General features: G+C 49.1%; 1 protein-coding gene across 3 annotated transcripts in view; it reads right to left on the minus strand.

The window, feature by feature from the left end:
- Positions 1–12205, minus strand: part of LOC119460837 (flavin-containing monooxygenase 5) — an 83797-nt gene that overhangs the window by 70060 nt on the left and 1532 nt on the right. The window contains exons 1-2 of one of the 3 annotated variants that reach the window (XM_037721935.2): positions 4413–5924; positions 4128–4136 (exon numbers count right to left, since the gene is read on the minus strand). In XM_037721935.2, coding sequence (XP_037577863.2) covers positions 4128–4136; positions 4413–5307 — 904 coding nt within the window. In that variant the 5' untranslated portion in view covers positions 5308–5924. Of the gene's footprint in view, positions 1–4127; positions 4137–4412; positions 5925–12205 lie in introns of those variants that run through there. The other 2 variants (XM_049672680.1, XM_037721934.2) reach the window with 2 other exon arrangements.

Raw genomic sequence — 12205 nt, forward strand, 5'->3', positions numbered from 1 at the left:
GCAACCCAGCACTGCGAACGTATACGAACGGGTAATTTCGGCGGTGCTTTCCTAGCGGTCATTTCCACTCCAGTCGGCAACAACTCAATGGCTACGCGTCGTCGTCGGACTCAAACAAACACGCCACGACAGCCAGCGCCGAGTGACCCTGGCCTCGCAAAACGCGCGCAAGGCTGAATGCGCAACGCGACTGGCTTCGAATTAAGGCAGCCACCGTTTCCAACCGCAACAAAAAACGACAGGCCTAAACTCAATTGCGTTCCTGCCCTCGTGTGTTTGGTCTGCCGACAAGGTACACACAGCCGAGTTGTCCCACTACATACCTTCAAGCCTGCGCAGATCGGGACGAGATCAAACATCCGGCCGCACCTGACGCAACGCGACGGGGTTTTCTGGTGCATCCTGTCTATATAGCCAGCGTTCGCCAACAAAGGCGAGCCTCGTTGAAACGGCAGAGAGGCACCGCGGGCTGCGAGCCATGCAAACATTCGTGCATACGCGAGAGGCCAACCGAATTGAGTCGTTGAGGAACGGCTCTTGTCTCGCGGACGTCGTGACATTCACGACTTCCTCCGTCTTTGTGTCGCTAACTGGAAAGGCGCAGAGTTCTGTGCCACGGCATCTCTGGTGATTCGTGTGTCGTACCTATGTCGAAATTCGTTTCATTAAAAAATATTCAGTCGCAGTTCGACGATGCGTATAGTGTCTGTCGCCATTGTTTTCCTATGTTGGTCAGACATGGCGCCGCATGAATTTACTTAATGTACAAAATTTACATATTTGCGACGCATTGCTCAATTAAGGTTCGTGCGCGCACACGCCAAACACTGCTGGCCCAGCGGTTGCGGAGCACTTGTCATGCGCACAAAGTCACATTCAACCACTTCCTCTGGTTTTGTTCGGACTCTTGTCACTCAAGCATGGGCGGCCCGCACATATTTGTTCCGTGATGCTTCTCGAGTGCGCGGGACAGAACTTTGCTTTTGCTTTGGTTGTTCTTGATGAAAATGACAACGAGAACAATGACTTCATCATGCAACTAGTTAACTTATAAATGCATGAGACGGCATTAAATATTACGTATACCCGAGAAATGGACAGGGTTAGTCCTGCGAGACCTACCCTCTCCCGGGGTCGAGTTCACAAAGCTTTTCGTTCGCAACTGCTCTTTCCCGTTGGCTGCACGCCTTCTCTAATGTTATGTCGAACATCGCGATTGGCTGAAGTTTTCTCTTACGAACAATTCTTGCGCAAGAAGTTTTTGTTAATGTAGTATTTACTGCTGCTCGTTGGTTCCACATAACTTGCGTCTAAGGATATATCCGGTTCTTGGGCATCATGTTTCCTTACGTGTTTGCACCTAATAAAGGAACGACGACGTCGACTTGCGCGTTCGCGAGGAGGCAACAACAAAATACCGAAAAAAAAAAGAGCGTAAATTATACTTAATCGCTCCTTCCAGCTACAGTGCGCGCCTTTGTCTTTGCTCGTTCACGAGATGCACTTCGCAAGATGAACCCGCGCGATCTCACGGCCAACCAAGCATCGGTGCGCGCTGGAAAGGGACAACCTATAGCAACCTATACTCCGTCTCGCCAGTTGCGTGCAGTGTAGTGGAAGCTATGTGAGTCGCGTCAGCCGGCCAGAATACAGCAGCTGAAGAACGGTTCCATCACTGTCCTCCTGAATAGAAGCTTCACGGAAGAATCAGTGGACGCACAACAACGGACTAGCCATGTTCCCTTCTCAGAACACGCAACCGGCTCACGTTATATACCGAGTGGCGCATATAGGGGCCCTATTTAGCCTTCGCCGAATTGCACGGAGTTGCCGAGACGGAGCTAGTGGAGTATTATTGCTGGTCCTGCGGTGATACCCGAGGATGCAGCGGCGGCGGCGGCAACGGGCGTCGCGCGCGACGAGCCGTTGGCCCAGTTTCGGCGCGACCCACACTGTAGCGAGGACGATGCCCCCCCTCTCATCCGTGAGAGCGGATTCCCCGGGCGACCGACCGGCACCGGCTCGCTTCCTCTTCGTCCTCTCCGACCGTGACCTACAACGGAACGCGCGCGCGCGCGCGCGCGCTGGCACGCGAAAAGAGGAGCTGGGACGCGATGAACTTGTTCGTCGGTTCGCACCGACCGGACTCCTTGGCTGGACAGCGAAGCGTGGGATGCAGGGGCGGGTGCGTGTACGGTATATACGGCAGCGCGTGGTACAAACATGGTCGCGTTCGCGTCGACAGGAACCGGACGGATAGGTCTGCTAATCTGTCTTGACGTTGGCTTTGTCTCCCGAAAGAGCGACACTGCACATGCAGGTGGAGAAAGGCAACAAATATGTTTTTATTTTTGGTTTGTCCCTTCTGTGTGGGGTTGGCATGGTTGCGTCTAGGGTGTATGCGAATGCGAGTGTGCAAAGGGGCAGTATTGATCTCTTAACTGTGCCTTCGAGTAACCGGCTATAATATAAGCATGTCCTAAAGTTCTTCTACAGTTATTAAAGAAGCGAGTAACACATATTTGATGTATCCTTCACGGCCTCTTTTTAAGGTCACATGTACATACGAATCGCCGATTATCAGCTGAACACACAATTTGTATCTGTCCTCTGTTTTAAAGCGAGACGTCTGACAGACGTCTAGCTTTGCACCTAGCCGAAGCATATTCAACCTTTTCTTCTCAGTCATTCATTTTTAACCTTGTGTCCATACTGGCGAAAATGAAGCATTGATTGATTAATTGGTAATTCCAGAGCTCACTTACTCAAATGTATTGCTTCTGCCACGTCCAAACCGCCAGCCAAATTACGCCGGTACTCTTAAACTCCCTTCATACCTCACTCTCGCATACGTTTTACTTCGATCGCAATTAAAGGTGTTCGAAACTGACCCTGCTGTGTCTGCACATCCGTGTTTTCCGTTATTTCGTCGTTATCGCGCCATTGTTGCCAGACTACCTTCTTGCTTGCGACCCAAAGCGTTCGTACGCGCGGTGTGGCTCTTCAGGGACAGTTCTTGAAAGGTGTCCTGTAGTTGACAGCCCTTCAACTAATCACCCCTTTCAGGCCGTGACCCATTTATCAGGATAAACTTCAGCGTCAATATTTTAATAGAGCGATGCATTTTTGCGATGCAGCTATATGTCTGCTGCTGCACGAGTAGATGAAAATCTCTTGCGATTCAGTGACCGTCAGCAAATTAGCGAGAGTACGATGCCTGAGTATGTGCCTGAAACCCGCCTTATGCATAATCTCTAAAGCGTTTCAAAAGACGAAGCAATAGCATTTAGCCGTGATCGGTCTTGCATATACGAGTAAGAAAAATTTCCTTTACTTCAAGTAAAGTCAAGCAAGGACCACTGTTTCTAAACTTCTGCAGCGGGGACTTTTAGAACCAGTGGTCGACAGACGAATGTTGCAGCGCATCGCCAGGCGTACAGTGTTTAAGTGCTTGTAAATGGAGGAACAGCGATTCCTGCTTTGTGTTCGCATTTGAGACTTGATTACTTTTTTTCTATGAAACGAATCAATTATGAATGTGTTTCCTTCTTTGAAAGATGTCTGATTTCTGAGCATAAGAGGTAAGCAAAATTATGCAGTGATATGTTTTTTTTTTTGCGTGTACTAACGTTTCACAATCTTCAAAGGAATTCGGTGGTCTTATTGATATCACGTGCTTAGATTCACATGTTCAGTAGCTCGATACACTGAATGAGCATTGCTGATGATTGTGGCATTGCAAGCGCGTTTACTAAAACGCCGCAAGATTGTTCCTATCGGTGATGCAGGAAGGGATATAGCCGTCGAAGCAAAACTGGTTGCTCAACTGCAACCTTAAACTTGGGAAAGCTGCAGGGAATCCCTTCGACGTGGTTGTATCTTGAACGGGGGAGGTCGCCACCTCTTTAGCATCACAGTGATATGTTTTCAAGGACAAACCGTGATACCACATGTCGCCGTGAACATTTTTAGTGCCTGTCATTTTTATGCCGTGTTTTGATCGCGAGTTTCTCAGTGTTCATAACTTTGCGACCGAAAAGCGTTATCCAATGCTGCCGTTAGCTGATTCTAAAGCATTCAACTTTGTCATGTTGCCGGTAAAATGAAGGGATTATTACCGCAATGATTAGATAAGCCTGGTAACGTGATTCGTAATTGCGCAAGCTCGATATTTAGGCACAACGCGACAAAGTAGGTTATTGAAGCAGTACCAGTTTGATATCTCTATTGTTTTTTTTTTTTTTGCTAAATACGCTCACTTCTTAGTATAACTGTATAACATTAAGTCACGTCGTATCACAGTGTCTTGTAGTCCCAGCATAACTCTCAATATACGAATGTAAGCATATTTCGCCTCACACCCTCTGCACCACGAATACTCATCACTGCAGTCAGTCAAACGTACAACTCACTCACCTGTTCAGCGACGCCTCCCAGCTCGACGGCCAGGTCGCCAGCCGAATTCCCCACGCCAATGACGAGCACCCGACGGTCCTCGAATCCCCGGGACGTCCGGTAGTCCTGCGAGTGCATCACACGTCCCGCGAACACCCGGCCCTCTCCGCGCTCGTCGCCCAGACCCTTGAAGCGGGGCCACAGCGGGTGCGCGTGGTGACCCGTGCACACCATGACGGCGTCCCTCTCGTCTTCGAACTCCTCGCGGTCACCACCACCCTCGGAGTCCAGCCTGCGGACCCTGAGCGTCCAGGTGGTGTCCTCGCTGCCCGGTCTGGTCGGCCGCACGTCGGCCACCTCGTGCCGCAGCAGCACCCTGTCGACGGCGCCGCAGCGGCGGCCGTAGTCGACGATGTAGCGCGCCATGTGCGAGTTGTGCATGTAGTTGGGCAGCGTGTCGTCCGGCGGGAAGTCGCTGAAGGCGGACATCTCCTTGCTCGAGTTGATCACCGTCGAGCGCATGACGCAGGCGCGGCCGCGCTCCACGGTGTCCGTGTAGTGCCAGAGGCCCGCGAGCACGTCGGTGCGCTCGTAGCACACGACGTCCAGGCCTTCTTCGAGGCATGCCTTGACCGCGGTCAGGCCGCTGGCCCCCGCTCCGATGACGGCGACCCGCTGACGACGCCGGGGCGACGCCGCTTCCGAAGCGGGCGCCCGGGCGCCCGCCGCCGCTGCCGCTGCTTTTGGGTTGTTCGTCATGGTTTGCCGGCCCGGCTTGTGCCCGCGGTGCCCCGGTCGGTCTCTTGCAAAGGGGGGGTACGCCGGGGGGTGCCTGCGGTCACGTGACCAGAGAGGAGGAGGCAAGGGGTGTCCCGGTGAGGGGAGGTGTTCGCTGAAGAGTCTTCCTGCCATGCGTGAAAAAAACACAGGCCGACCCCCCCCCCCCCCCCCACCCCCTCCCCTCCATATGCGTGCGCCAATGACCTCTACCCGGTTTTTCGGGCGTGGGTCCTAACGGTGTGCACTCACTGAGCGTCGGAGCAAGTGAGCTGTCTTCTTTTCTCTTCCGCATGCTTCTGTCGGCAAACTGCACGTGCTCCAAGCACGGGAACGTGCGCTGCGACACGTCCCTTTGAAATTTCGGCTACCCGGAAGGACGACACGCGTTACGCTTAGGCGTGGCGAGCGAGCGAAGCACCGCAGTACCTCGTCGACTTTCGCAATGAATGTTTCGTTAGGCTCATAGTAAATGCCTTAGTTTTCACTGCTTTTGAGCGCAACGCTACATTGATTTTCAGCTCAACCGCTCTTAATGAGCCCTCTGCGTTTGGGACATTTTTCATTCACTTCACCTCTTTCACGTCGTCTCTCTATTCGGGGGCTTCCATAACGTAACTTTACTATGACTATCGAGGCATAATGCATGCATCAGCTTCTGGTATTCATGCGGGACGCTGATCCTGTGAACTGTGCCAAACAAATGACACCCTGACAAAACGAGCATAGTGCGGAAGACAGGGACACAGAAAAAAAAAAAGAACACACACACACACACAAAACGCTGTCTTCCAACAATGTTTATCGGTGAAACAAGGACCAATGATGTATATGCACATATATATCGAGCACATGTTAAACGAGTCTGGCGGTCCCATGCCGCCAGCTTCCCATCACCTGGGTGTCCTTCCAAGCTTCCAGAATTCCCGTAGTTACCGAGCATCTTCGCAAATCTCCATAGGGTCCCCTTTCGAGATGAGAACCCATATAAACAACCGAGTTACTGGTCGTGCTACATCTCTACCCATCAGAAAAACCGGTGGATTTCTGGTAGCACCGGCATTCAAATCCAGGACGTCCCGCTTACGAGGCAGACGCTCTGGTATTTAACCACTGGTGCAGTTGGGAAGGAAGCAAACACAGGCGTCTTATACAGACCCAGGATGGAAATATCACTTGCAAAGTGTTAACAATTCACAAGGCACATGTCAAACATTTAGGACTGATTTAGGTACGTAATTTCAATTGGCATCAACGCAATTGACGGGGAACTAACGCCCAAGTTATCAAGCTTTCTAATGTAATCTGCTTCTATAATTTTGCGCGTCAGCTGCAAGCTGTGCTTTTCCAAGACCTCACGACGCTCAAAGAGGTACACGTAGCCGTAGGCACGGCAATGTATTCCCAAGTGGCCTTGAACCGCGTTGTGCATGTTATTGTGGTGCTCCCTTAAACGCTCACTTAGCACCTGCCGGTTTGTCCTACATACTTCTTCCCGCAAGTCACTGGAATTAAGTACACCATGGCTGTGGCACAGGCCGCAAAACGCGTTCTGTGTTTAACAAGCATTCACGAGCTTGCAAAGTTAGGATAACGTTTCCCGAGCCGAAAGAAAGCAACCGTGATGCCAATATGTTGCACGATCGTTTTCAGCCTGTGGGATACGTGGTGTGATTATGGGAGCACAGCAAGCCAGTTGTTTTCCACTGGCCTTACGTCGTAGCTGTGCCTTTTCACCACCTTTGATCTTCTTAAGAAGCTTATCCGCTACACCAGAGATTAAGGCACTCGGGTAAACAAGCACTTGATAAGCGGCCGACCTGCGCTTCAAAACTTCTTTGCAATGCTACGAAGTCTTGCAGCGCAACGACATTTTGCAACACAACGCAACACACTGTTGCAATGGAGCGAAGTAACTTATCAAGTGCTTGTTACCCGAAGGCCTTAATATCTGATGTAGCGGAAAAGCTTCTTAAGCAGATCAAAGATGGTGAAAGTGCTCAGCCACAACATACGCCATTGGAAAAGAACTGGCTTGCTGCGCACCCATATTTACGCCATGTATCTCGCACGCTGAAAACGATTGTGCAACGTGCTCGCATCGCAGTTGTTTTTGTTTTTTCCGCTCCGGAAAAACTATCAAAAACTTCGCAAGCCTGTGAATGCTTCATCAGCCGGCCGTATACATTGTACTCTGTGAAACACAGAACGTATTTCGTGCCCTGTGCCACGACCGAGGTGTACTTGATTCCGCTGACTTGCGGGAGGAAATATGTAGGACAAACCAGCAGGGGCTAAATGAGCGTTTAAGGGAGCACCACAATAACGTGCACAACGCAGTTCAAGGACACCGGGGGAATCCATTGCCGTGAATCCAGTTGCGTGCCACTCTGTGAGCGTTGTGAACTCTTGGCAAAGCACAGCTTGCGACTAACGCGCGAAATTATAGAAGCAGACTACATAAAGAAGCTTGATAGTTTGGACGTTAGTTATCTCACGCAAGTGAGATAACTTACCTAAATCAGTTCTAAAGGTTTGACATATGCCTTGTGAATTGTTAACACTCGGCAAGTGATATTTCCATCCTGGTGTTGTATCAGACGCCTGTGTTTGCTTCCTTCTTTTACTGAAACCAGCAGTAATTTTAATAAAAAGGCTATGCTATCTACCGCAAATCTACTAGCACAGGCGGTTTATGCGCTTTGGTGGACACCTAACTGTTTTTTTTTTTTTGCTATCACGATTATCGTATATATTTATATTGGAAACGTGAAGGCAATCGTATTTGAAGACAACCTCACTTTGTTTGATTCTCCTGGCGACATTCATCACAACTTTGACACTCAGTCCACTAATTTCGCATTCGGGGCGTAGATCTCGAAACAACGTCAAACCGCGAGGGAACGGCAACGTCAGAGAAAGGAAACAAAATTATGCAGGTTCAACGAACATGTTGGAATCTATGTGAAGCGAATCTTTCTTTATTGGTGTGGCCTATTTTATGCTATGCAATGACGGGCTTGGTTAACTTTAAAGCGTTTGTTTTTAACATTCGGCGCAGTATCATAGTTATGTTTAGTATAAGTTCAAGAAAATGTTGAAAATGTCAGTGTTGTACTTCCCAAGGTAAATGTCGAGCTTTTCCAAGTTCAAATGCACTGGCCTGAGAGAGAAGGTAATGTGACACACACTAACATCGATATCTACACGCGTTTAACCAAACAAGCGTTGAATTGGGTAAATAAAGATAAAATGCGATGTACTTTAAATGCGCATACAGACATGCGCATGCGACGCTTGCGAATGCGTTAAGCTAGCTTACGCAATGGTTTGTACAGTCGCACGATTTGATTGTTCAGGTCACGGTCAATTACAAACGTTAACGCAGTCGAGAAAAGTTTAACACCTGCGGGGGCCCAGTGTTGGAATTTTCACGCAGGGATCTCAGGAACATAGGAGATGTCACTTATGATAGGGGCCTCTCATCGCATGATTTCATGGGTGAACTTATCATCGGAAAGACGGTGTAGCTAGAATAGTGAGAAGAGGTCTATGAATGGTGAAGCGTGGAACGTAAAGGTGAAGTTTCATTCCGTCGATACCTCGTGCAAACACGTGATTTATCGCAACACCGCCTCTGGACGTTGTTGGATATGTGTTCTCAGGCGTGTTGACATGATGAAGTTAAGTGTAACCCATGCATATCTTCCACGAAGTCGACGATCCACATGGTATCGTGCTTGTGTAGGTCAACGTTTAAGTCATCCGTCAAAACGAGTGCCATGTCTGCGTCCTTTGTGGTTTCATACCCAGCTGTTATGGCATTATGGGACAACTGGACGAATCTGATAGCGAAGCAAAGCTTTAACTTTCTCGTTGGGCATAGTTTGGAGTCAGGCAGACGGCGGCCACTGCAACGTCTATCGAGTTGGAGTTTGAAACTGCAGTGCACACATCTTCCCACTTCACAGCCGTTTCTGGATAGACATCCGTCCGGTGATAGCACGCGTTGATGTGGAGTCACTGTTCTTTGGTCATAGCAGACGATCTACGCTGTTCCGCTTGTTTTTTTTTTTTTTTTTGCTGTACCACTTCCTTTCGCTTTACCACTTCTACGCTGTTCCGCTTGTCTTCTTGGCTGTACCACTTCTCTATTCGAAGCAAGAAACAGTTGTCGCCGGTCTCCTGTCACCTCACGCGTTCATTGTTGCCTTAGCCTCACGTTGTGCTGCGAGAGGCTGTTGCCGCTGCTCTCCGGTCATTGAAGACGTTCTGCGGCGTTTCGCTTCTAGTTTTGTGTAGCAAGAGTCTTTTGTCGCTGGTGTTGTGTCATCACAGACGTTCTACGTGGATTCACGCAGACGCGAAAGGATGAATGAATGAATGAATGAATGAATGAATGAATGAATGAATGAATGAATGAATGACTTTATTCAAAAATGAAAAATGTGAATGGGTCATAGATTCTTACTGGCCTCCGAAGCCCGCCGGACTTGATTCGGAAGTGCTAGTTGCACTCCCAGGTTCGAACTGGCGAGCTGTGCCTCCCACTGCTCCGTACTAAGTATTGTATGATTGCCTAAACTAGAATTCAGGTCTTTGGGCTTCGGCGTGCATCCCCACGATACCTGGTAGAGTGTCGGCCTATACCTCCGCGCCACGGACATTTAGCCGGGTAAAGCGGTGGATGTATAGCGTGTAATTTTAAGAGATGCGGATATACGTCCGTCTGTATCTTTCTTAGGTCAGTGGCCTCTTCTCCGCTTAGGGACTTGTGAGGCGTTCCATACTTTTGGCGCGTGAAACGCTGATGAGCAAGAATCTCTCTGGCTAGAATTGGAACGGGCGACGACCGGGGGTCAGAGAGTGCCGCTCGGTTATTAAACTCGCGAGATAACGCGTCCGCCCTCTCGTTACCCTCGAGCCCGGCGTGGCATTGGCACCAAATCAACCTGTAGCGTTGATTTGCCGGCAGGCTTCCTGCGAGTCCGATAATATTACGGACGACACACCCATACGCTCCTGAAACCGAACAACTAGTGCTATAGCCGTGGCCTCTGCCTTCGTAGTCGAGGTGGTGCGTAAGGAAGCGCTAGTGATTAATTGCAAATCCTTTTTTTTTACGGCTGTGATTACGAGGCAGTATGTGTGCGCCACGCTTCTCAGTATGCCGAGCACGAGCCTGGTTGGCAAGATGCCTTTTCTTTGCTTCAAGTTGTTCATCAGCTAAGAGAATCCGCTTTGGTCCAATGCCACAGGTGCAACGGCCATACGATCACACAACGACGGTTTCGGCCGTTACAACGTTCAACCACTCACGCGACCCAGGATGTTTCACTTAACTTGGGCCAAACTTTAAAACTGTGCAAATGCTACGTAACTGGACAGAACCGAGGTAATGTTGTGTGCCGTCGCTTGGAGATACTCAGATAACTTATTGCATGCCACCTAATTACATAAATTAGACTTAATTAATCAACTTCTAAAATAACATAATTAAATGAAAAGTGTCAATGAGAAAATTGTAGAGCAACGTGGAAAACTCGGGATACAGCTTTATGTTGCTCAATACGTGCTACGTAAAAGTGTTTTTCCGAGCGTGCAAGAAGCCCGCGAATACACGCAAAGTGCCTCGATCGAGCGGCCAGTTGCGCGAAAATTTTGGGTGTATTCGCAGGCTTATTTCACGATCGGAAAAACACTTTTTTATAGGACGTATTGAGCAACAGACAGTTGTTTCGGGAGTTGTCCCTGTTGCTTTACAATTTTCTCATTGACGCCTTTAATCTAATTATGATATTTGAGAAGTTGATTAATTAAATTCTTAACTACGATTTGATTATGAGGCACGCCGTACTGGGGGGACTCCGGATTAATTCTGACCACCTGAGTATCTTTGCTGTGCCCCCATATGCACGGGACACGGCCGTTTTTGCATTTCGCCCCCATCGAAATGAGGCCGCTGCGGCCGGGATTCGATCCCGCGACCTCGTGCTTAGCAGCGCAACATCATACCTGCTAAGCCACCACGGTGGGTTTGGCGTTGAGTCGAGATCCGTGCCCCTGGATGCGAAATTAGCTGAATGAATGCAAAATTTGATGCTGAATATCTCGGAACAGAAGCGCTCCAGGAGAATCGAACAAGGTGAAGTGAAGTCTTCAAATACGATTGTCTTAAGGTTTCAAACAATATAAACTTACACCACAATCGCGATAACAAGAAAATTAGGTTTTTGTTCATGATGTGTTTGGCGACTCTAATTGGTCTCGAAAATTGTGTCCGCCAGATCGCACAAAGCGCCTGTGCAAACAGATTTTGCCTAGCTATAGCATAGCGTTGTTATTAAAAATCCTAGCTTCCTTGTGCATATATATGGTCTTTGCTTCACCAATATGCATTGTTGTAAGTCCGCGCTGTGTGTGTCTCTCTTTCTGCGCCCCGTCTTTCGCGCTGTGTTCGTTACGTCATGAATTGCCAACGTGCCCTTGTCAAACGACACCTCCATTACGCAATTGGCCAGGAGTTCGAAAAGCTTGGCTACAATGTAACTCAAACCGCGCGTCTCTGCGCGTGCCCCGTCCAAGGAGGTTAAAAACGAACACAAAAAATTCCGGAGTGGCAATGGTGCCCTGAAGGTGAAGCCAGCCGCCTCCATCTTACTAGGGGAATTGATTTGCCGCACAGATGATTCTTGATGTGTCGGTTTGTGTCACTGGTTTTCGGATGAAACTTGAAGGTGTTGCCAACTGGTATGGGAAATCGTGATATGACGACTCAGCCAATGGCAATATTCTAGCCCGAAACAGCAATCTTTTGTTGCTTTAATCAGTCTGGTATTTATTATAACGGAGCAAGAGCAGTTGAACAGCCACTTCTTCTCCACCTTGCTCAGCACGTTTTTAAAAGATGAAGTAGGGGAAAGCGCTGGCTTCACCTCTGCTGGAGAGAATCAGCGAGGGCTGCCATTCCAGAATGTCTTTTCAAAGCGCCCCGTCGATGGGACCGTTAGTCATGCCTCGAACACAACGTAAC

This window comes from Dermacentor silvarum, chromosome 8 (assembly GCF_013339745.2).
Source record: "Dermacentor silvarum isolate Dsil-2018 chromosome 8, BIME_Dsil_1.4, whole genome shotgun sequence".
NCBI classification, from domain to species: domain Eukaryota; kingdom Metazoa; phylum Arthropoda; class Arachnida; order Ixodida; family Ixodidae; genus Dermacentor; species Dermacentor silvarum.